Here is a 26,063-nt window from a genome sequence, read left to right on the forward strand (position 1 = left end):
AGAACTTGAGCTGTGTGAATTCTGAGGGTTGGAAGGATTGAGTAGTTAGATTGGAAGGTAAGAACTCAGAATACAAACATGAATATTTTTCAGGTTAGTAGATTTTGAATATAAAACATTGTGAAAACTGGCTTTGTGTTTACTTACTTTACATACGTGTCTTTTCTTAAAGGTAGAAAAGTGATTAAAACTGTGAGTATTTTTGATAAGACCTGTCTCACTTTTAAACCCTGAGGCAATCCGTATATCCCTCACCAGCCTTAGTGCCACCCGGAAAAGAGAGAAATTGGCTAATTTTGCATAATCTCTGAAGTCTGTTTTCACAAGTGGATAAAAGAAGACTTTTACATCCTGTTGCTTTTTGACAAGCATTATATATCAAATACAGAGGAAATTGATTAAGTGTGGAGAAAAAAATTATATAAATTAAATTCAGAACCATTTTCTGTTTTTCATAATAAAATGATTGCTCAAAGAATTCCATCTGATGACTGTTGAAAGCTCACTGCAGTTTATGATATAACTGATAAAATCTGCATCCTTGGCCTTCCAACAACCTTTACACCAGCAGATGGTGGGCGTAAAGATGTCATTCATCATTTATTTACAATGGACTTTATTTATTCTAGTGTCAACAGCTGCCCCAGGGAGTGGGTTATTGAATTCAAATGTGAGGCTCTGGGTTATTTGCTTCCTTTCAAATTTGTCTTCAGAGCTTAGTTGCTAGGAGTCCATTCTGTGTTCTAATAATGATTCATGTATTGTGAAGCCATTCAGTAAATTGGGTTGTCAGGGATTGCCAAAAAAGGTTTAGAGGTCTTGTTGGGGGCGGCTGTGGGGGGGGGGGGGGGGCATGTGCGTCTGGTTGACTTGAGCAGTCGTGGTAGTATTTTGTGACTTTTTCCTAAGACTGGTGAAGTTAGATTTTCTTTCCCTTTGCACGCTCATTCCCTACCTGCCCATATTCTATATATGAGTGAAAAGAAAACGTAGAGGACAGTTTATTAAAGAAAACTCTCAACCTTTTCTTTCCTCACAGGCAGGGCAGGAGTCCTTTCGTTCCATCACACGGTCATATTACAGAGGTGCGGCAGGCGCTTTGCTAGTGTATGATATTACAAGGTGAGAACGTGGGATGTGTCCATCCATTTGGTCAGTGCAGAGACTTCCTCTAAGTAAATACACTTGCCAGTTATCAGAGTATGGCTTTGCCTTTGACCTTAAAACTGAGGTGTCTTGAATTTAAATTTACTACAGAAATCTGCAACTAAATTATTTTCTTATGTAAATAAACACCTAAGTTAATCAATTTGGTAATATTACTTACACATTGGAGTTTTCTAAAGTGGGGTTACATTTCGTTTCCAGATAACCGTACTTGAGATTTGTTTCTCATTACGTGAGTGGATATGGCTAAAAGTAGTTACCTTGAATGGAATGTGTGCTGTTCATTGCCCACTACTAGGGAGAACACTTTGAAAATAGCGGTCAAATTTTCTCTTATTTTTAGGAGAGATACATTCAACCACTTAACAACCTGGTTAGAAGATGCCCGCCAGCATTCCAATTCCAACATGGTCATTATGCTTATTGGAAATAAAAGGTAAAAAGATTATCTAAAGCTTTTTTGCATTAACGATGTAGACTGTGGATAGCAGTTTGTGTGATAACTGTTAGAGTGCTTATTTTCTACGTTTGTCCAAATGTAAGTTATTGGTGTCTTAAATTGCAAAATTTTGAAAATCCTAAGGTGATTCTTTCAGTTTTAAAATACAGATGATACGATTTGTGGGACATCATCATCATTGTCATTATTATTATTGTTATTATTATTATTAGAAACAGTTTTGGTTGGAAGGTAAACTTTAAAGAATAATCTGAAGGAAGTTCATCTGATTCATAATTGAAATAAAACACCGTAGATCACTGTTAAATGTTATCCAAATTATTTTAAATACTTCACAGTAGAAGTAACAATGTGTGCAGAGTTAAGAAAAAATATTTTTCTTTTTTTTATGACTTAATGTGCATTAAAAGTTCATATAATACATATATTATTCAGGTGTATTTTCATGAAAGCCCTGAAACACTTCTAATACTCTTTAGTAGATATCACATTAGTACTTTTAAGCTTACCTCTAAGGCTTTATATTCATGTTATCCTAATGTTTTTTTAATCTCATTTCATTTTATATCTCTAGGGAGCATTATTTGCAGTGAACGTCTTTGTGTTCTACATTTAAAATAATAGTACACGGGAAAACTTTTTTGACCATAGTTTCTCTAAACTTACAGAGTGTGGGAAAGGCTTCACTAATTTTAGTAGAAAATTACAGTGGCAATAAATAAAACTAGTATTCTAAGTTTTCAGACTTCTATCTTATCTGTGTTTTTCCTTGTGTCTGAAACCTGGTGGGTGGCAACTTACTGATGGCTTAAATTTGGTTGTTGTCTCTGAGGACCTTATAGTCCCGGTATGGAATGATAATTAATATTATGGAGGTGTTGGCTAACACCTTGGTGGTAATCATACTGTGTCATATAAATGTATCAAACTAGCACATTGTACAGGTTAAACTTACACAGTATTATGTATCAATTATATCTCAATAAAAAATAATCCCTAAACAATTCTTAAGAAAGTATTTTCGTCACATCTACTTGATCCCCCCCAACTCTAAGCTAGTTACCATGGTCTTCCTAAATTTCCAATATTAGATGATTACTTTCTTATATGTAGAGTCCTTTAATCAAAACAAACACAAAAACAAACAAAAAAACCAAAACCTAAATAAATGGAGAGATACACTGTACTTATTGATTGGAAAACTCATTTTTAAGATGGCAGGTCTTCCCAAATTGATCTAAAGATTCATTGTGTTCCCAGTCAAAATTCTTCATCTTTATTTATCTTTGAGAGAGAGACGGCATGTGAGCAGAGGAAGAGCAGAGAGAGAGGAAGATACAGAATCCGAAGCAGGCTCCAGGCTCTGAGATGTCAGTGCAGAGCCTGACATGGGGCTCGAACTCACAAACTGTGAGATCGTGACCTGAGCTGAAGTCGGACGCTTACCCGACCGAGCCACCCAGGTGCTCCCCACGCCCCACAACCAAAATTCTTTAGGCTTTTTAAGAAGGTGGAAACTAGCAAGCTGATTTTAAAATGTGTATGAAAATGCAAAGATCGTAGAATAGCCAAAGTTGGGGGATTCACTGGTTGCACTGTACTGATTTCAAGATTTATTATAAAAGTACTACAATCAGTTTAGTCTGGTATTGACATAGACCAGTGGAAGAGAGTGAGAAATCCAGAAGTAGATTCATACATATATGGTCAATTAATTTTTTGCAAAAGTGCCAAGACAGTTCAGTGGGGGAAAGCATCAAATGGTGCTGAAATAATTGGATAGCTGCGGGGGGATTGGGGGGGACCTTGACGCTTACCTCACACCATATACCAAAATTAACTGGAGGTGGGGGGCAACTGGGTGGCTGAGTCTGACTCTTGATTTTGACTCAGGTCATGATCTCACAGTTGGTGGGATCAAGCCCCATGCTGGGCTCTGCACTGTTAGTGCAGATCCTGCTTGGGATTCTCTCGCCCTCTCTGTGCCCCTCCCCTCCTGGTGCTCACGCATGTGCATTCTCTCTTGCGCGCAAAATAAGTAAGCATTTTTTAAAAATCTGGGAGACGGGATGCCTGGGTGGCTCAGTCGGTTAAGCGTCCAACTTCGGCTCAGGTGACAATCTCAGTTTGTGAGTTTGAGCCCCACATCGGGCCCTGTGCTGACAGTTCACAGCCTTGGCCTGCTTCAGATTCTGTGTCTCCCTCTCTCTGCCCCTCCCCTGCTCTCACTCTGTCTCTCACTCTTTCTCAAAAATAAATAAACATTAAAGAAAACCTCAGTCATTTCACGCTCATTACAATGGCTAAAATTAACAAGATTAACGTAGCAAGTATTGGCAAGGATGTAGAGGAACTGAAACTCTCATATTGCGGATGGGAATGTAAAATGATACAGCCAGTTGCAAAACAGTTTGGTAGTTTCTCTAGATTAAACATGCATACGATAAAACACCTAGGCATTCCGTTCCTAGGTATTTACTCAATGTAAACATGTTTTCATAGGGCCGCACAAAGAATTACACACAAAATACTCTAGCAGGTTGGTTTATAATAGCTCATAAGTGGAAACAACCCACATTTCCAATAATAAGTGAATGGATAAATTGTGATATAGTCCTACAATGGAATACCACTCAACAATAAAGAAGAAAGAGCCATTGATATATGCAGCAAAGTGGATGAATTTCAAAATAATTATGCTGAGGGGTGCCTGGGGGGCTCAGTCAGTTAAGCATCCAACTTGGGCTCAGGTCATGATCTCGCGGTTCCTGAGTCCAAGCCCTGTGTTGGTCTCTGTGCTGACAGCTCAGAGCCTGGAGGCTGCTACAAATTCTGTCTCTCCCTCTTTCTCTGTGTCCCTTCCCTGCTCACACTGTTTCTCTCTCTCTCTCTCTCTCTCTCTCTCTCCCTCCCTCCCTCCCTCCCTCCCTCCCTCCCTCTCTGTCTCTCTCTCAAAAATAAATCAACATTAAAAAATAATAATAATTATGCTGAGTGAAAAAACCCAGACAAAAATGAAGATGTGTAATTATATAAATTATAGTAGTGAAGACATATATAAAATACTAGAAAATGCAGAAAGCAGATCATAAGTTGCCTGGGTAAAGTGGAAGGAAAGGATGGATTACAGTGGGGTGTGAGGAAAAGGAGGAGACGTGAATGGCTTCGCGGTAAACATGTCAACCTGTCAAACTCAGCATTTTATACTAAATGTGCGGTTTCTTCTGTGTCAGTTATACTACAATAAAGTTGTAGAAACAAACCAGTAAGATAGCAAACAGCATTGTATTGTATAGATTTCATTTTAGAAAAAGTTATTTTAATAGAAATCAAGGTTTGCTGTCAAGAGAAAATACTTACTTAAGTAATATTTCAATTATAAAAGGCCAATTGTTACTTCTTTGTGACTAGAAGTGTCTATCATCTTGGCCTTTGCCCAAGGCCTTTCGTGGTTATTCTTCATTTAAACTATCTCACTAAACCTTTTAAGATTAAGGCTTTTGTAGGGAAACTTTAGTCTCTGTAGTATGGAAGTATTCTTACTACCATTCAGTGGTGAGGTATGAAATAATAAGAGAAGAATTTTGGAGAATAAAGAGAATTTTCATACTTGTAATCTCACCAGTGTTCTCCTTGTGTCTCAAACATGGTGGGTGGCCACTTACTGATGGCTTAAATTTTGTTCCTGCCCATGAGGAGCTTATAGTCTAAGTGAAAAGGAAAAGCATAGTATATACAAGAGGTGTTTCTAATGAGTAGAGATGGGTGGCCCTTATAATTTAAGCATAGTAGCTGTGGAAAGACATTTTAAGGAAGAAACTAGGAGAAAGGAACGAAGAATGTATGACATGCAAAGAGTGAATAGGAATGAACAGAGATAAATGAGGTAATTATTATTAGATGAGGTGAATTGGGGTAGACATGGGAACAGGGAGTAGGCAATTTTTGAATTAGATGAATTAAGCAGTAGGGAGCCAGTGAAGGGATTTGAGAAGGGCAGTGGCCTAGTCAGAGTGACAGATGACACAGATTTTTCTTACTATGGCATTTTAAACTGGTTACACAAGAAATAGGAAGCAGAGCCTACAAAGATGAAAAATTCTTGATAGTCAAGGGTTATAATACAAGCCCTAAACAAAAAGGGGGTATGGGTTATGAATGCCTTAGGAAGGAAGGATAGTTAAGTAATGGAAACCATTTAAATGGGATTGTTGGGAATGAAAGTCAAAGACAACAATATGATTTTTATGCCTGTAAAACTGAGGAAACAAGTAAAGAAGGGTGTGATAAAAGAAAGTTGTGCCTTCTTTTATGTTTCCTTTTTTTTTTTTTTTTTTCTTTAAGTAGGCTTCATGCCCAACGTGGGGCTCGAAAACATGACCCTGAGATCAAGAGTCAGATGCTCTACTGACTCATACAGCCAGGTGCCCCAAAAGATCATGCATCCTAAATTGCCACTTATTTATTTTTTTATTTTTAACAGTCTCTCAAACGTACGTGTCTTTAATCCTCTTTGTTAAGATAACATTTGCAAATGCAGACATAATCAGAGATAGCGGGAGTGGAAAACCGTAATTTTATCCCAAAATAAGGTATTATTTAAATATGGCTTATGCTTAAAATGGGATAAAGGTACTTGAGGGGAAAGGTATTTTCTTGAAGATTTCGTGTAATTCAAAGCTAATATTCCCTTAAGAATGATAGAAGAGGAGGCTAATTTCCAGGAACATGTTTCCACATCACTGTTGCTAGTGTTTTCCCCCCATTTTTTATTCCTACTAGAATGTAAGCTCCATGAGGCCAGGGGTTTTTAGATTTTTGTCTGTTTTGCTGAGTGGTCTGTCCCCAAATGTAGGAAAGGGCTTGGCACACAGGAAGCCCTCAGATTATAGTTGGATAGTTGCCTGTGCTATAATATTTGTAGACTTAGTTTGCCTTCCTTTTTTGTTCTCATCTTACCACTAACATCTCCTAGCATGGCATCTAAATGAACAGTAGTATGACATATCCTTGTGGTTCCCTTTATAATATTCTATATCAAACTTTCTAACATTTCAGATTTTCGGGAGTATTTTTTTGAGACTTGCACCACTGAATGCTTAGATGACATTTTATGAATTGTAAATTACTTTAAACGTGTAACAACTGTGATAGTTACAGAATCACTCAGAAGGTTCAATTACATAAACAGCGGTGACTGATGATGTCCTGAGTAACAACTTTGTAAACATAATTGACAGCTTATTCTGGTCAGCCAGCTTGAAAGGTATCCAGTTCGTGGTGAATTTTGTAAAGGTGAAACAGTGATATTACTTTAACATTAGATAGAGGAAACATCTTTGTTTCATCTCTAGTATGTAAATCTGCACAAAATACTAACGTTCTTTACTGTGCACTCAGTAAAAATAGTACTGTGAAAGACTGCAAAATTATATGGGAAAAGTGATCCACAATATACAGGAAATGAAGAAAAAGGCAAAATACAACAGTGGGTGTGAGCATATTCCAATGGGAAGAAATAGACAATAATAAAGGAGTAATCTAGAATTATGTTCACCAAGATGTTCATTACCTGTGGAAAGTGAAATTATGGGTAATTTTTTTCTCTGTATTTTTCCATACTTGACAAAAAGTTCTCCAGTCAGTTCTTATCAGGAACAGTAATCCTTATGTAATAGTAGTCTGAATGGAATCACTCTACCAGCTCTTCCTAGAGTGTGAACTTGGATGCTTTATTTCACCTCTTTGTTCCTCTGTTTCCTCATCTGTCAAGTGAATTAAATGAGATAATCCATGTAAAACACTTCACACAGTACCAAGTTCATTCCGTGTCACTCTCCTCATCCATGAGTAAAAATGGTTTAGTGAATTGTGATGCATATTATTAATTCGTCACTAAAAATTGTGTTTATGGAAAAGAGGTCGTGACACAGGCAGCAGGGACAGGTGAAGGAAAGTAGGGCGCAAAGTTGCAGCTGGAGCATGGTTATGCATATGTGTGACAAAGGTCGCTGTGGAGTAGAAAACCAGGACTAAGAAGAAAGAAATTAGAAGTAAGTCGATTTGGGGATGACTGCCCTACTTTCTAGAGGAACCTTCCGCCTCTCCCTGGCTCTCCTCTCTCTGCTTACTCTGCTCTTCTGCATTGACCACTCGGTCACACTATATTCTTTTTTCAGTAGTCTAGTCCGTCCTCTACCCAGAATGTGCCCTTTTTTGTCTGACTTGTTCATTAGTACATCCGAAGCGCGCTTAGTAAAATTCCTGGCTTATAAAAGACATTCAATAAATATTTGTCAAATGAAATGATTTCCTTTTCTTGGGTGTTTCTGTATTTCTAATTTAATAATGATGATACTAGGCATTTATGAAACTAATGCTGAACTAAAGGAAAATTAACATAGATGTGCGATACCGGTCACATTCTTCGGAGTGCCAGATCTAACGGGGTGTGAATTTGTCACGTGTCGATGAGGATTGTGATATAATGGGAACTTTCAAACACTGCTGCTGAGAGTATAAATTACACAACTGTTTTCGGAAGCAACTTTATACTAAGTATATATTCAAGTACAATGGCTTTTGAGCTTTTTGATTTGATTTAAAATAAATGCATTTTATATCATGCCCTAGTATGTGTGTACTTACGTAAAAACAAATTCCATGAGACAGTGGGTGATGCACTCTGATATTTTCTTTTATTCCTTACTATTTCACTGAGTCATGGCCCAGTTTGAAAAACACTACCTTTGAAAAGTTCTGGCACATGTACACCAACATGTGTGAAAATTTTTTATCGCAGCATTGTTTATAGTAATGAAAAATTAGAAATTACTTTGTCAAATGGAAAATTAAAAAACAAATTGTGTTGGGGTGCCTGGGTGGCTCAATTGGTTCGGTCTCCGACTTCGGCTCAGGTCACGATCTCACCGTTTGTGAGTTCGAGCCCCACGTCGGGCTCTGTGCTGACAGCTCAGAGCCTGGAGCCTGCCTCGTATTCTGTGTCTGCCTCTCTGCCCCTCCCGCTCCTCCCTCCCTCCCTCCCCCTCTCTCTCTCTCTCTCTCTCTCTCTCTCTCTCTCTCTCTCTCTCTTTCTCACACACACAAATATTTAAAAAATAATGTTGCATTCATTCAGTGGACTATGATATAGCAGTAAAACATTAAGAAACTAGATCTACATATATTGTGTTGATAATTGAAAAACATCATGTTGACCAAAATTAACAAGTTGTAGAATGATAGCTCTACCTGAATTTTTTTTAATGTGCAAAAAACCCCCTTTATTGTATGGCTGTAAACATAAGTGTACATATAAAAGACCCGCATGAGAGTGAAAGCACCAAATACAGACAAGTGGTTACCTTAGACGTAAGAGGGAAAAGAATGAGATCAGGAACAGACAGGCACACAGGAGGTGAACCAACTGTAACTCGATTTTATTTCTCATCAGGAAAGAAATTTAATACAAATGTCAAACTAACATGTCAGGGCTAGGTGGAAGTCTGAGGCGTCTGTTCTTCGTCCTTTTCTGTGTGCTTAAAATCTTCTGCAATAAGAAAACATTTTATACTAAAGCTGAGAACTTTTTACAGTAAAACACACTCGAAAGACTGCTACTCTCCCCCCACCTTACCAGAACGGTTCCTGTAGGATAAAAATGAATCCCATGCTTTCCCCCCAAAACTCCTGGCCTAGACTTTCGTTTCTTTCTCTATATCTCTGTTAACGATTTTATTAGGAGTTAAATCAAGTGAGATTAATAATCTAGTTAGTGTTTCCTTAGTGCTTTGGATTTTATTGAGCAGTTTCCTAGAGCTTCTGAAAACTGTGCGATTTGTTTTTTAATCACATTCATAGAAACTCAGTCTGACTGAAAGATGAGACTAGTGTAATTCAAATGTTTATTTTGAATAAAACTGTTGCCTTCTTTGGGAACCCACTATACTCAAAAGCAGAGTGTTGGGTAGACGCTCCAAGTAGGTTTCCCTTACTTTTAGCGTTCTAGAAGTCTGACTCAGAATCTTTCTCCTGTTGGATTGTTTGTTCTTTGAAACTGAGCACTGTGCTATAACTGTTTTGACCTTCATAAGACCTAGAATAGTGCAGTTGATGGTTATGTGGTAAAAATTACTTGAAAAAATAGCACAACTTTGAATCTCATGGTGCACTTTCCACCGATGCCTCTGTTTATACTGTGTTGGTTAATAATGTGGCCTTTTATTTCCTTATATTTAGTGATTTAGAATCTAGAAGAGAAGTAAAAAAAGAAGAAGGTGAAGCTTTTGCACGAGAACATGGACTTATCTTCATGGAAACTTCTGCTAAAACTGCTTCCAATGTAGAAGAGGTAAATAAATGGCCCATTTAAATGTTCGTCATCTTTTTTACTTAATTGGAATGTATTGTGTGCTTTCATATTCACTTTTTGATGTCTCTTCTAAACGTTTTTAGTCTTTATTATCATAGAGTAGGAAGATTCCTTCTGTTTGAAATGCCTTGTCTTATAGCATTCGTCTTAAATCAGACTCCTAAATTATATTCTGAACCTTCTCTCTAAGCCAAAATGCTTTAACACATCTTTGTATATATTTATCCTGAGAGGGAAAAAATAACACTAATGAAATTTAGAAAGGTATCAAGACACTAAACATCCGTAGCAATTTGTATCTACTTTTTCTTAAATAGGGAAAGTATTCTTACTGTGTAGCATACAAAGCATGGGAATTCTGCCATCTTTAGTAAAATTTAAAGTGTCTCCGTGATTTTCATTGATCAGCCTGAACCGCTACAAGTTTTCTGAACACATCATGTTCTTTTATGCTTTTTGTATTTGGGTATGGTATTTATATACTATACATAGATGAGTAGGCAGTTAATTCTCTCTAAGGTAAAAGTATTGCCACATTCTGTTTTATAACAGGCAGGAAAGAGGCTGGGGTACCTGGCAAGCTCAGTCAGTGGAGCATGTGACTCTTGATCTTGGGGTTGTGAGGTTGAGCCCCACGTTTGGTGTAGAGATTGCTTAAAAACAATATCTTAAAAAAAAAAAAACAGGGAAGAGGCTAAGAAAATAAGTAATTTGCCTAGAGTAATGCCACCTTCTGGGTAAGAATCTTAGCAGCAGCTGCAAAAAGGGACTCTAGAAACTAAATGATTTAAAAATCTCCTTTTTCTAAGGATAGCAGAGATGAGGTCCTAGACAGTAGCTAACACAATGCCTTTCATGTAGTAAACAGTGAGTAAATATTTATTAAGAATGTACTTGGAGCTCTTTGGATTAACTTTTGAACCCAGAAATAGACTACAATTATTCAACAGCATTGATATTTTTGCTGGAAAATTATTTCTTAGGTAAGATTTTATCTCTGCTTGAAGAAGTGCTCTATGACTGTCCTCAATGCATTTCCTACATTTCCTACAACCACCAATTAATGCTTTACCAGTTGCCAGTAATTACAGTTTGATAACGCACAAAAGTAATACTGCATTTTGCACAGCAAATCCAGAAATTTGTTCTGCCTCTTGGTTCAACTTAGAATAGACATGTAAAGGCACCTGTTTCAGAGAGGTACTCCTTTACTAGAGGTGTTATATTTGAAACCATAAGGGCCGATGTGTTGTGGAGATTTCAAGACCTCTGAAACATATCCTTATTGATTGTTATTGATTTTCTTACTTATTTTGAGAGCCCTAAAGCCAAAACTGTCTACTTTCAGTTAAAAAAACAAACAAACAAACATACTATGAGGCATCTGGCTGGCTCAGTGAGAAGAGCATACAGCTCTTGATCTCGGGGTTGTGAGTTTGAGTCCCACATGGGGTGTAGAGATACTTAAGTTAATAAAACTACTCTGAAGTCGGATGACAGAGCATCTACTACTATAAAGTACTCCCAGATTTCTGGCTTTGTTTCTGATGATTTTGTTCATTTTACTTATTCGTAACCAGAAACCATAGGTATTTTATTTGTAAGCAGCAAATTACTATTGACATTCGGCTGACCACTTAAATAAATTCCATTAATGTTTTGGCAGCACTTATTACAAAAATCCTGTATATGTGGTTAATAATAATTACATACCTTTTGTCTTGGGGCTCTGGCCCCTGGGTGGCTCAGTCGGTTAGGCGTCCCAGCTTCGGCTCAGGTCATGATCTCACAGTCTGTGGGTTAGAGCCTTGCATCAGGCTCTGTGCTGACAGCTCAGAGCTTGGAACCTGTTTCAGATTCTGTGTCTCCCTCTCTGTCTCTGCCCCTCCCCCACTTGTGCTCTGTCTCTCTCTTAAAAAAAAAAAAACATTAAAAACAATAATCAATCGATCAATCAATCAATCAATCTGGGCAGGAATTTCCCATACTCATGAGAGAACTTTAATTATGTAAATTAATCTGTTTCGGATTCTGTGTCTCCCTCTGTCTCTGCCCCTCCCCCACTTGTGCTCTGTCTCTCAAAAAATAAACATTAAAAACATAAATAAATAAATAAATAAATAAATAAATAAGGGCAGGAATTTCCCATACTCATGAGAGAACTTTAATTATGTAAATTAATTTGTCTCTGAGAAGCCAAGGATATTAAGAAATAATCTTTTTAAATCCCATTTTAAAAGATCATAGACAAGCATTATATAATATAATCATCCATGCGATTTTACCTAATAGCTAAAAATATTTCATGATAAAGTATTTTGAGAAGGTGGAGGACCATTCTGTGATCCACAAAGAGCAAAATCAAACCTGAATCTCTACATGACTTAGGAACTTATTGACCATGAAAGCAATAACCAAAGGGCTTCTGCATCTAGAAAAAATCAGAATGGACTTCCTCACCTCTTCCACCTGCCAACTAAAGCTAAAACTCTGAACATTATATGTAAAACAATAAGAAGACCTGAAGGTGGAGAGAACACCATCTAGAGACCTTGGGATCTGAGGAAAGTGACACAGCAGTGATTTCCCTTGGTTTTCTTCAGATCAGGCGCTAGAAAAACTGGCAATCCAGAAAGACCAGCAGGTGCAGGGGGAAAAAGAGAAGCCTACCTTCTAGTCAAAGGTCCAGGAAAGCCTGTTAGCAAGAAAATAACCATTCTACTACAGCCAGACATGACAGAAAATGATGGTGCTGCTTCTACCATCAGCTTGCCGTAATAAGGTTCTCCCACACTCACCGTTGTCCTGTGGGATTGGGGTCAGAGGAAGCCAGCAAAAGTATAGGTTTAAAAAAAATTTTTTTTAATGTTTATTTTTGAGACAGAGAGTGACAGAGCATGAGCGGGTAGAGAGAGAAAGGGAGATACAGAATCCAGAGCAGGTTCCAGGCTCTGAGCTGTCAGCACAGAGCCCGACACAGGGCTCAGACTCACTAACTGCGAGATCGTGACCTGAGCCGAAGTCAGATGTGCAACCAACTGAGCCACCCACGCACCCCAAAAGTATAGGTTTAAATAAGATCCAGAGTCTCATAATGTAGAACCCCAAATGTCCATATTTCATTAGAAAATAACTCTTCATATCCAGAACCAAGAAGATCTCAAACTGAATGAGAGGAAAAAAAATCAATAGATACTAATAGTAAGATGATAGAGACGTTGGAACCATCTGACAAAGATTTTTTAGGCAGCCATCATAAAAATGCCTTAACAAACAGGAGCATGCCTGAAACAAGTGAAAAATAGTCTCGGCAATAGAAATAGAAGTAAGGGGTACCTGGGGGGCTCAGTCAGTTAAGCGTCTGACTCTTGATTTCGGCTCAGGTCTTGATCTCACAGTTGTGAGCTTGAGCCCTGCATAGGGCTCTGCACTGACAGCACGAAGCCTACTTGGAATTCTCTGTCTCCCTCTCTCTCTGTGCCTCCCTTTCCTTCTCTCTCTCTCTCTCTCTCTCTCCCTGTCAAATAATAATAATATAATAATAATAATAAACATTAAAAAAAAGAAATATAGGTAAAAAGAAGGACCAGATAGAAATTTTAGAACTGAAAAATATAATAATTGACAAAGGTTCAGTGGATGAGATCAACAGCAGAATGAAGGGGACAAAGGAAAGAAATAGTGAATTGGATGATAGACTAATAGAAACCACTCAGTCTAAACTACAGAGAGAAAATGGACTGGAAAACAAAAATGAGCAGTGATTCAGGGACCTGTGGAGCCATAACCCAAATTCTAACATTGTGTTACCAGATTCCTAGAAGGAGAGAAGAAGGATGGTCCTGAAAAAGTACTCAAAGAAATAACAACTGAAAACTTTTCAAATGTGGCAGAAGATACAAACCTACAGATTCAAGAGGCCGAGCCAACTCCAAACAGGATAAACCCAAACAAATTCACACCAAGCCAAACTTCTTCCATAGTCAAATCTCTGAAAGCTAAAGACAAAAATTATGAGAGCTGTGAGAATCACCTTACCAATTCAATGCCGGCAGATTTCTCATTAGAAACCATGGAAGTCAGAAATACACAGCAATTTCAAGAGCTGAAAGAGAACAGGGTTCAGGATTCTAGAACTAGCAACAATACCTTTGAAGAATGAAGAAAAATGAAAACATCAGATGAAAGAAAACTAAGAATTTACTAATACAAGATCCGCTACAAAAACAGTGGCTAATGGAAGTTATCTAACAAATGAAATGATAAAAGAAGGAATCTTTGAAGGAATACCAGTAACCAAAAGTATGGATAAGTATATATATAGGAAATATCATAAACCATGGCAGAGAAAGGGGACATCAGGGGAGGTAAGGTTCCTATGACACTCAAATGACACTAGTAGACTGTGATAAGTTATATGTGTAGATACATAAAGTGTAGATATATATGTGTAGATATGTAAAGTCTATATAAAGTTTATACATATAAGTGCAATTCCTGGAGTAACTACTAAAAAATTTCCAAAGAGATACACTAAAAAATAGATAAATCAGTATGGAATTTTTAAAAAGGTTCAATTAACCCTTAGGCAGAAAAAAGAAAACCAAAAACAGCAACAAAAAAATCAAAATGACAGACTTAAGCCCTCACATAGCAATAATTATATGAAATGTACATGATCTAAATACACAAATCAAAAGAAATTGGCAAAGAGGATTAAAGAACAACGATCTGGATGTCTACAAGAAACTCACTTCAAATATAATGATTCAGGCAAGTTGAAAATAAAATGATTGGAAAAGATAGATCATACAAGCATTAATCAGAGGAAGGCACGTGTGGCTCTCTTTAGACTTAACAAAGAAAATTGCCAGAGACAGAGTAGGACGTTATATAATAATAAAAGAAGAGTCTGCCAGGAAGACCTAGCGATCCTAAATGTGTATGTACCAAAGAATACAGCTGCAAGATAATGTGAAGCAAAAACCAAGAAAGCAACTGGAAATCGATAACAGCCTCCAATTATGATTATGGATTTGCCTATTTCTCCTTTCAATTCTGTTAGCTCTGGTTATCAATAAGTGATAACTGGAAAGAAAATCTCCAGAAATTTGGAAACTGAACAACACACACTTCTGAATAATCTGGGCCAAGGGGATGTCTTAAAGGAAATTTAAAAATACATTGAACTTTGAATGAAAATGAACTACAACATACTGTACTTTCTCAAATAGGAATTGAAGACTTCTCAGCTTACTAAAAAGCATCTACAAAAACCCACAGCTAACATTAGGCTGAATGTTTTACTCCGTAGATCAGGAACAAGGCAAGGATGTCTGTGCTTATCATTATTCAAGATATTGGTAGAAATCGTAGCTAGTGCAATAAAGCAGGAAAGGGAAATAAAGGCAGAGAAGAAGAAGTAAAACTTTTTATTTGTGGCTGACAGGATTGTCTCTAGGAAATTCCAAGGAATTTACATACACACAAAAGCTAGTTAGTAAGTGAGTCCAGCAAAATTACAAGATACGAGACAAATATATAAAAACATACTGTATTTCTGGGGCACCTGGCTGGCTCAGTCAGTAGAACATGTGACTCTTGACCTCAGGGTCATAAGTTTGAGCCCCATGTTGCGCATAGAGTTTACTTTAAAAGATCTATTGTATTTCTGTGTATAGCAATGAACACCAAAATTTAAAATACAATACCATCTATAATCCCACAAAAAGAAAATGAAATACCTAGTATAAATCTAAAAATAACATGGACAGGACAGGACATGTGTGCTCGAAACTGCAATATGCGGATGAAAGAAATTAAAGAAGATCTGAATAAATGGAGAGACATACTATGTTCATTGTTTGGAGTATCCTACCTAATAAAGATGTCACTCCTTCACAAATTGACATAGAGGTTTAACCCAGTTCATATCAAAATTCCAGTAAGATTTTTCTGTAGATATTTGACAACATTATTTTAAAATATAGGTAGAAAGGCAAAGGACCTAGAGTAGCTAAAACAATTTTGAAAAAGAATAAGGGAATCACTCTTTGATTTCAAGCCCTAATGTACACTATGTGATACCAGTAAAGGAACAGATACATACGGCAGTGGGACAGAATAGAGGATCCATAAATAGACCCCACACAGATATGCCCAACTGATTTAACAAAGGTGCAGAAACAACTCACAGAGGAAGATAGCCCTTTCAAGAAATGGTGTTCTAGGAACAATTGGACATCCATAGACAGAAAAAAAAATGCATCTTACACAAAAACTAACTCAAAAGATCATACTTTTAAATGTAGAACATTCAGATACTTTTATGGGGAACAAGGAGAAAATCTTCATCTAGTGGTAGGCATGCTTGTCGCTAAAAGCATAATCCATAAAAGGAACAATTGGTAAGTTCCTTAAAATTTTTGCTCTGTGAATGATCGTAAGAGAACAAAAAGGCAGTCTACAGACGGGGAGAAAATACTTACAAACCAAATATCCAACAAAAGACTAGTATCTAGAATAAAAAACTCTCAAAACTCAATAGTTAAAAAAAAGAAAAAAAGTCAGTCCAGTTAGAAAATGGGCAAAAGTTGGGACCAGAGATTCATCACAAAGGACATGTAAATGGAAAATAAGCACTTAAAGAGGTATTCAACATCACTAGCTGTTAAGAAAATGCAACTTAAAACATCCGTGATAGCACACTACACACCCATTAGAATAGCTAAAATAAAAAAGCAACAATATCAAATGCTGACAAGGATATGGAGAAACTAGATCACTCCTACATTGCTGGTGGGAATGTAAAATGATATGGCCACTCTGCAAACAATTTAGGGATGCCTGGCTGGCAGGCAGCAGAGCAAGCAACTCTTGATCTCAGGAGTCCTGAATTTGAGCCCCATTGTTGGGGGTGGAGTTTACTTAATAAAAAATAAATAAATGTCTAAAAAAAAAAACTAGGGGTGCCTGGCTGTCTCAGTCAGTGGAGCATGCGATTCTTGATCTCAGGGTTGTGGGTTCAAGCCCACGTTGGGTGTAGAGATTACTTAAAAATTTAAAATAAACCTAGACATTCAACTACCTACCAGTTGTATCTCTGAGCATTTATCCCAGAGAAATGAAGATTTCTGTTTAACCCAAAAACTGGTACATAGATGTCCATAGCATCTTTATTCACAATAGCCAAACACTGGAAACAACCTAGATGTCTTTCAACAGACCAATGGTTAGACAAAGTGATACCAGTACATCCATCCATGCCATGGAATACTACTCAACAAGTAAAAAGGGAGGAACAATTGATACATGCAACCACTCGGATGAGTCTCCAGAAAACTGTGCTTAGTGAATAAAGTCAGTCCCAAAGGTTGCATACTGTATGGTTCTATTTATATGATTTTGATTTTGAAATGACAAAATTGGAGAAATGGGAACAGATTAGTCACTGCCAAGTTTAAGGAGGGTGGAAGAGAAGTGTGTATTGTAAAAAGACAACATGAGGGATCCTTATAACAGAAATGTTCTGTATCCCTTTGCAACATTTCGATTATGACAACGTACTATACATTTCCAAGATACTGCCGTTGGGGGAAACCAGGGAAAGGTTACACAAGATCCCTTTGTATTATCTCTTAAATCTGCATGTGAATCTCTAATTATCTCAAAAAGTTTGATCAAAATATACATACAAATACACATACACAATAACCACATACAAACAACTTTATTCTTAAAGATCATAGTGGCAATTAAAACAAAAAAAATTAAAGAATAAGAAGCCTCACAGTTCTATTAAAAAATACTAATTTGAGGGGTGCCTGGGTGGCTCAGTCGGTTGAGCGTCCGACTCTGGCTCAGGTCATGATCTTGCGGTCCGTGAGTTCGAGCCCCGCGTTGGGCTCTGTGCTGACAGCTCAGAGCCTGGAGCCTGTTTCAGATTCTGTGTCTCCCTCTCTGACCCTCCCCCATTCATGCTCTGTCCCTCTCTGTCTCAAAAATAAATAAACGTTAAAAAAAATTTTTTTAAATACTAATTTGAGGATATGGAGCACAGTTATAAAAGCTTAAGTGATAATTTTTTGAATTTACAAAGAACACATTTCTTTTTCAAATTATTAAGTTATTAATTTTTTGTTAAATATGGCTCTTTGATGAGTCTCTGTCACATTTCTGCACAGAGCAGATTTTTATACAAACAACCAGGTTCTTCCATGTTAAACATTATGTGTTTCAGCTTATGCCTAACAAATAATAAAGTTACTGTTGGGATTATTATGCATACATAGACTTTCTTAGATTGCTCAGAAGTAATCAAAGAAGGAATTATATTAATATTTAAAGCAAACTCAGTTCATTCATGACCTTTGTGCGTGTCACACCTTAAAACCCAATTAGTTATATCATTAAAGAGCATTTTTATGATGGTATATGTTTATGCATTAGTTTATTTTTCTACATCAGCTGTATTAAAGCGTTTTGGTCAGCTCACAATAAGATTCATGGCACTGCTACTTTAAATCAATTTAAACAGTTGTCACCATTTTAAAAAGTAAACCCATATATCTGTCATCAGGCTTTAGAAGTTATCACCATTTTGACATTTTGATGATCTTGTTTTATTATGTCCTCTGTTTTTTAAGAAATTCCAGAAATATTTTACCTATAAATATTTCATTGGCAGTAATTTAAAAACCTACAACGCGATACCATTATTATACCTAACAAACATAGCAGTAATTCCTTGATAATATCTGATATCAAGTATGAATGGCATGCTTTTTATTTCATTCAGCAATTAATGTTGGAAAACAAGTACTTAGTTTCTCCGAGGTCAGAAAAGACTAACAGGTGTTGTGTCTGCCCTGAGAAGAGGGAAGGAGGAGAGCTAAGCATTTCTCCGGCATCTGCCTTGTGATACGTGCTCAGTGCCAGTGCCTGTGGCAGGAAAGCCAACACCTCAGTGGGAAAGGACACAGCTCATAAAATTGCAGTATACTGTCTCCAAGATGGGAGCAAGAATTAGCCAGCTAGAATTAGAGTGAAAGAGGAATCACGATGAAACATAAGAGCTAAATTATGCTACTTTTACGGGGTCCATAGATTCTTAGTGGCTCAGACTCGGCATTGGAGCACATAGGAAATTAATTTCAGGGACGTTTGCTCTGAGTACAGTGTCTTCTGTTTCTTGCTTTCTAAGGACTTGGATTCGCCTAATCATGCCATCCTCCAGGAGAGAGGCAGTTTAACACAGTGGGTTGAACCTCATGCTCTGGGCTCAGACAGGAATTTCTTCTCAGCTTACTGCCTAACCTTGGAGGGCCCATTTCTGGGAAAGTGGATCATATGAGGAGTTAAAAGAATGAGACAGCTATTCTAGGGGCCGCTGGGTGGTTAAGCATCCAACTCTTGGTTTCAGTTCCGGTCATGATCTCACGGTTCATGAGTTCGAGCCCTGCAACGGGCTGTCTGCTGTCAGCACAGAGCCTGCTTCAGATCCTGTCTCGCTCTCTCTCTGCCCCTCCCCCACTCGCTTCTCTCTCTCTCTCTCTCTCTCTCTCTCTCTCTCTCTCTCAAAACTAAACATTTACCAAAAAAAAAAAAAGTTTTAATAAATTAAAAGGAAAGGATTTTTTTTTTTTTTTTTTTTTTGCCAAGTCAGTTGTGTTTAGAGCTGTGCTTCTCAGATCACCTAGGAATCCTGTTGAAATGCAGATTCCGATTTGGTAGGTCAGGGTGTGGCCTGAGAGCCTGCATTTGGAAGTGGTGGTCCAGCGTCATCGCGCTGCTGCTCCTGGGTGGGCTTTGGGGAGTGTAGAGACCATGAAGTTCATTCAGCTCTGTTACCTAACAGAAGAACCTGGCCCACCAGTGTCCTTTCCTCTTCCTCAGAGACATTCCTTCAAACGATTTCATCCTTTTTCTCTAGTGATTCTTGGTTCTCAGCACGTAATTGCATAATCAGATTTCAACCATTTGAAAAGCAAAACCTGTCATTCCCAGTTCTTGGATGGTCTCCTCCATCCTCTAGTAAGTTCCATCTCTGTTTCCTCATTCTTTTTGACACCTCAGTTCACAGGTTGACTCCTCTCCCTTGGCCAAGGTCTCCCTGGACCTCCTAATTGCCTGTCCTAACAAATGCTTTTCTGTTCTTACCTTAAACAGTCCCTTAGGGATATTTGAATCTTCAGTAGCCTATGTCCTTTTTCCTACCCCTTCATAGTCATGTATTCAGTTAATGTATATTGCTTTCTGCTTGTGTCTTGTTATTTCTACTGTTAAATCTCTCTCCAGGTTGTACATTTTTCAGTCCTCTACACTGGTACCTCTGAGATCTTTCAAAACATGAAAATTGAGTGTCGCTCCCCAATTTTATTAAAAGCGTGTGGTGGGTTTTCCACCTCTTCAGAATCAAACTCCTTAGCTTGGAAGACAAGTCCCTTTATTTGCCAACACCACGCGATGTGCTTTCTATATTAAACTACGAGTTTATCAGCTGTGGCGCTCTTTAAACCCACCTCCGCAAAAAGTGCTCTCTGCCCTTGGAATGCCCTTTCTTCCTACCGTTTCTTTCAGGGATATAATGAAGCCTCATACCTCCTCTTGGAATGCCATGACACACCCTCCCTGCCCCCCTCCCCCACCAGCCACCACGTACGTGGACACACACTTAAAACTTGTATACTCTCTTCTCTGTGCTCATTCCAGTCTCCTCCTGAGCATGAATTTATCTTTAGGTCTCTATCATGACACTTGGCCACGTTCCTTGAAAACCCAGGCTGTCTTCATCTCTGCATCCCCAGCGCCTTGCACAGGGTCTCCCCTGCACGGGAGACAACAAATGTTTGCATGATTCACTATTTATTTCGTTACTTCAGCCTTGTCTCTCTTACTTCAGTCTTTAATCAGGTTATGCTTTGGTCCCACTGGTTAACATGTAGGTGGAATTCTGTCCTAAATTTACTTTGCCCTAAGCATTCTAAAAGCTGTGTGATTTTTGAAAACCCAAATGATCAGATTGGCTCCTCCTGTGATCAGGAGCTTCCTTCAGTAGCTGCCTAGGGTCTTTGTAGTTCGAAAAGATTTTTTTTAGACCCAGGGATAAATGTAGCAAAGGTTATGGCAGGTTAGGAAAAATACCCCTTCCGAAAAGACTCATGCTAACTTTCTGATGATTTCACAATACCCCAGAAGTGATGTATTATAATTATATATATGTAATTATATATATATAATTGTGTATGTGTATATATAGTTATATATAACTGTATAAATTAATAGTTTTGTAAATTTCATATATAAATATATATGAAATTCTATATAAATATATATATATAAATATATATTTTTTCCTGTAATTCCTTCCCTGATTTTCTCTGTGTATTTTTGCAATAAAGTAAAATTTCATTTTCTCAGAGTTGTACATTACCCAAACTCACAGTATTATATTTCCTGTGAGACCTACTGGTGATTGTGGTGTGAATAGTGGTTAGACTTTCCATTTTCTAAACAGTGTCTCTTTATCAGATATTCTCACTCTTAGCCATTTGATGGGTTATTTTTCCCTATACTCATCAATTTTACTTAGAATTGAAAGTTGATGGGAAATCAGAAAAGTACATAAACATCAAAAATTTTTGAGGCAAAAGTCTAGTAATTTAAAATATCTTAAACTATTAGGGTTTAGTATTAGTTTAAAATATCTTAAACTATTAGGGTGCCTAGCTGGCCCAGTCAGTAGAGCCTGTGACTCTTCACCTTGGGGTTGTAAGTTCGAGCCCACTTTGGATGTAGAGATGACTTAAAAATAAAATCTTTAGGGGCGCCTAAGTGGCTCAGTCGATTAAGTGTCCGACTTCGGCTCAGGTCATGATCTCATGGTTCGTGAGTTTGAGCCCTGCATCAGGCTCTGCGCTGACAGCTCAGAGCCTGGAGCCCACTTCAGCTTCTCTGTCTCCCTCTGTCTGCCCCTCCGCTGCTTGCACTCTGTCTCTCACATTGTCTCAAAAACAAATAAACATTTAAAAAAATAATAAAATAAAATCTTTAGGGGTGCCTGGCTTCTCAGAAGAGCATATGACTCTTCATCTAGGGGTCATGAGTTCGAGCCCCATGTTGGGGTAGAGATGAGTTAAGTAAACTGTAAAAAATCAAATCTTTAAAAAAATGGAACATTGGAAAATCAAGACTGGAAATTCCTGGCTTAGCTGCTAACGTCCTGAAAGATAGAGCCAAGATAATAGCTGAAAGCACAGTCAGCGAAGGATGCTCAGACAGATTACAGCAACTTGCCAAGCCATCCACACAGATAGGATAGGTGGATTTCTATGTCTAGGGAAAACACATGACTTGTGTAACTAGAAAGATGAACAGTTTCAAGGCCCTTCGCTAGTATTTGTGTCCTGCCCCAGTACTTGAAAACCAACAGACTCAATTTGCATCGAGAGGACATCTTACTCGCCTTGGGCTGCCTTCTAAGTGGTGGAACAGGCGTTGCTGTAGAGCTGGAATGTGGTGTGAACTGAAGGCTTTGTTTTCCCCTTAACCCTGTTCTCAGTGCCAAGGCTACCACACAGCTTTCCACTGGAAATTTGACTTGACCTTACGAGGCTTCCAGCATCCTTTGAGGAGCGTTTAATTTAATAAATACTCTCCTCGCCTGGTTAGAAGATTTTGCTGACTAGCAGCAGTTCCTCGCCCCCTTGTTTGGCCATCACCCTTAGGGAACTTGAAGGATCATCTAAGCCAAGCTGATTTTGAAAGTTATAACCATTTTTTCTCCTAAGCCAAGGTAGCTAAACATTACTGGAGAAAGTCATGCTGATAAGTGCATATCACACACTTACACACTCACACATTCATTGTGCATATTCATACATAGGCACACAGTTATGTAGATCAACTACCAAGAATTTCCCTCTTGCATGTGACATAAGCATTAGAATTCCATGTGTCTAAAACAAACGCTTCATTCTCTCCTTGAAATGTGATTTTCTTTCCTTTTTGATTTACCTCAGTTCACAGCATACCCTTCCATGTCAGTCACTTCAGCTAAAAGTGGAATCATCCTTAAACACCTTACCATTCTTGCCCTATTCTTTACCAAGTCCTGTTAATTTCTCCAAAGTAGATACTAAGTTTGATCTTTACTTTCCATTCTTGTCACCACTGTTAATTTGGCAGGCCTTCATTTCTTACCCGGTTATTGGTTTAGACTGTACTGGTCTCCTTGTTGTCAGCCAGCCTTTCTTCATAGTAAAATAATAAAATAAAATGAAACATAATATAAATGAAAATTCCCTTGAGTTGTGTTAAAGCTAAGAAGTGATCCTGATAAAAGGAAGATAAATCTGGACAGGACATTAATCCTGCTAATCTTGCTACTGCTGCAGTTGTGCGTCGTCTTGGGCGAGTCATTTCTCCTTCTGCAGCCCACTCTTAGAGAGTCCTCCCTCTATACAATGAGAGCTTCTGTAGATCAGTGGGTTTAGCAGTGGCCCTCTTGCTTCTAATGAAACACAGAAAACCGTGAAAGAAAAAAAGCAGAGGGGCGCCTGGTGGCTCGGTCGGTTAAGCGACTGACTCTTGATTTTGGCTCAGGTCATGATCTCACAGTTAGTGAGTTTCAGCCCCACATCAGGCTCTGTGCGGCTGTGCAGAGCCTGCTTAGGATTCTCTCCTGCTACCCCTCCCCTGCCCACACACATATACCCTCTCTCTCAAAATAAACTTAAAAAAATAAAGAGAGAAGGATATGCCATGAAAAATGAGGAGGAAAGAGGAGGTTCATAGGGCTCTCCCTACTTCCTTCTTCACCCCAAGAGGTGGCCCCTGCATGAAATATAATTTGAAAGCCATTGTATTGGATAATGTATGTATGAGTTCTCTCTCCGTGAAACTAAAATAGAATCAGAACATTTTTTTTAAGTTCATTTATTTATTTTGAGCAAGAGAAAGAGCAGGGGGAGGGGCAGAGAGAGAGAATCCCAAGCAGACTCCATGCTGTCAGCACAGTACCTGACACGAGGCTCAGTCTCACGGTGAGATCATGATCTGAGCCGAAATCTAGAGTCGGATGCTTAACCAACTGAGCCACCCAGGCACCTCTAGAATCAGAACATTTTAAAGCCACAGAATTTGAAGGAGTTTTGTGTTTAAACTGCCTAATCTAGGGGCGCCTGGGTGGCGCAGTCGGTTAAGCGTCCGACTTCAGCCAGGTCACGATCTCGCGGTCTGTGAGTTCGAGCCCCGCGTCGGGATCTGGGCTGATGGCTCAGAGCCTGGAGCCTGTTTCTGATTCTGTGTCTCCCTCTCTCTCTGCCCCTCCCCCGTTCATGCTCTGTCTCTCTCTGTCCCAAAAATAAAATAAAACGTTGAAAAAAAGAAAAAAAAATTTAAACTGCCTAATCTTGAATTCTAGTCTAATGTTCTTTTCACAAGACTTCCCTGTCTTTGCATATTTAAGTCTGCTCTCAATATATTTGATTCTTCAGTACTCACTATACACATTTTATGTTGCTCACTTAATTTTTTAAGTTTATTTTGAGAGACAGCAAGAGCAAGTGGAGGAGGGGCAGAGAGAAAGGGAGAGAGAATCCCAAGCAGGCTCTGCACTGTCAGTACAGAGCCTGATGCAAGGCTCAAACCCACAAAACCATGAGATCATGACCTGAGCCAAAATCAAGTGTTGGGACGCTTAACCGACTGAGCCACTCAGGCGCCCCTCTCGCTTACTTTTTAAATGTTTGCTTTTTATTTTAATTCACCGAAGAGTATCAATCACTGTTTCTTTCCTTTAGTCTGCAATGTGTCAAGGCACAATCACATACAGCACGTGTACCCTCTTCTGTTGTCCCCACACGCCATTGCCCGCACACCTTCCTGATGGCGAAAGCTGGCAAGAAGTGAGTTCTTAACTATGCGCCAAGCACTGTTCTCAGTGGTCTGCGTTCGTCCTCCCAAAGACTCTATGACATAGGCACCATTATTATCCTCAAGTTAACAAGAGGTGAAGCAGTGGGTCCAGAGCAACACCTCCAGTAAGAGGTGGCACTGGAGCTTGAACCTGGACGGTCTGGTTCTAGAGCCCCACTTGTGGCCATTCCGCTAGCCTTTGTGGCATAACTGCTTCATCCCACAGAGTTTCTTAGAAACAAATGAAAGAAAATAAGTGCATTTCCTTATTTTTATACATACTGTAAATTTCTTTCAAAAATAATGCAAACTTGTGCAAATGACTTAGCAGGTTGTCTGGCCCATAGTGAGTACTTAGTAAATACCGGTTGTCATTAGATTCAGGGGTCAGATGGACACCTGTAATGTTCATGGCATTGATTAGGAAATGAGAAGAAAATTAAACAGCATTTTAGTTACTTCGTGTTTCCCAGTTCTCAAAAAGAAACTAGACTCACTGATTTCACAGGATACTTTACTGTCTAGCGTCTATTCAAGATGTTTATTTTTTCTTAAAGATTTTATTCTTAAGTAATCTCTACATCCAACATAGGGCTTGAACTCACAACCCCGAGATCAAGAGTCGCGTGCTCCACCGACTGAGCCAGCCGAGTGCACCTGTTCAAGATGTTTAAATGAAACTAAGATACTTTGATTTATTTGGAGTTCTTACCTCGCAGATGTTAGACATTTTTTTCTTGCCACCAGATGGCAGCATGTTACATAAGGAAATAATTTAAAATCTTCTCTGTTGCAGACAATTTATTTTCACTATTTTGCTTTAAAAACTGTTAAACCATAAGAAAAATGACATATTACTCTATTTTCCCCTTTGCCTCTATTCTGTCTCGTCGGCTGTGAAGAAAGGCTCTCTTAGCACGTTGTCCTTGGCCTGCATCTGGACCTGCCTTAGTCCCGCCCTGCACACGTTCTCCCTCTGTCAGCGCGGAAGGTGTATTATTCCCGCATCTTCAATAGAGATTTAAGCCCCTGTGCTCAGATTCTCCCAACTAAATTGTTTTAGTTTGGCAGCAGTAGGAATTGTATCCACCTCTTCCCTGTATCTTCCATAGTACCTAGGGAAGTGCTGAGTCTAAGGTAACAATTTAA

At 38.5% G+C, this 26,063-nt stretch overlaps 1 protein-coding gene across 2 annotated transcripts in view; it reads left to right on the forward strand.

Moving 5' to 3' along the window:
• RAB2A (RAB2A, member RAS oncogene family) overlaps nucleotides 1–26,063 on the forward strand; it is an 85,774-nt gene that overhangs the window by 51,845 nt on the left and 7,866 nt on the right. For both annotated transcript variants that reach the window (XM_047842716.1, XM_047842717.1), the window contains exons 4-6: nucleotides 1,040–1,122; nucleotides 1,511–1,603; nucleotides 9,866–9,977. In XM_047842716.1, the coding sequence (XP_047698672.1) occupies nucleotides 1,040–1,122; nucleotides 1,511–1,603; nucleotides 9,866–9,977 (288 nt within the window). The remainder of the gene's footprint in view (nucleotides 1–1,039; nucleotides 1,123–1,510; nucleotides 1,604–9,865; nucleotides 9,978–26,063) is intronic.

Source organism: Prionailurus viverrinus, chromosome F2 (genome assembly GCF_022837055.1).
Source record: "Prionailurus viverrinus isolate Anna chromosome F2, UM_Priviv_1.0, whole genome shotgun sequence".
Lineage (NCBI taxonomy): Eukaryota > Metazoa > Chordata > Mammalia > Carnivora > Felidae > Prionailurus > Prionailurus viverrinus.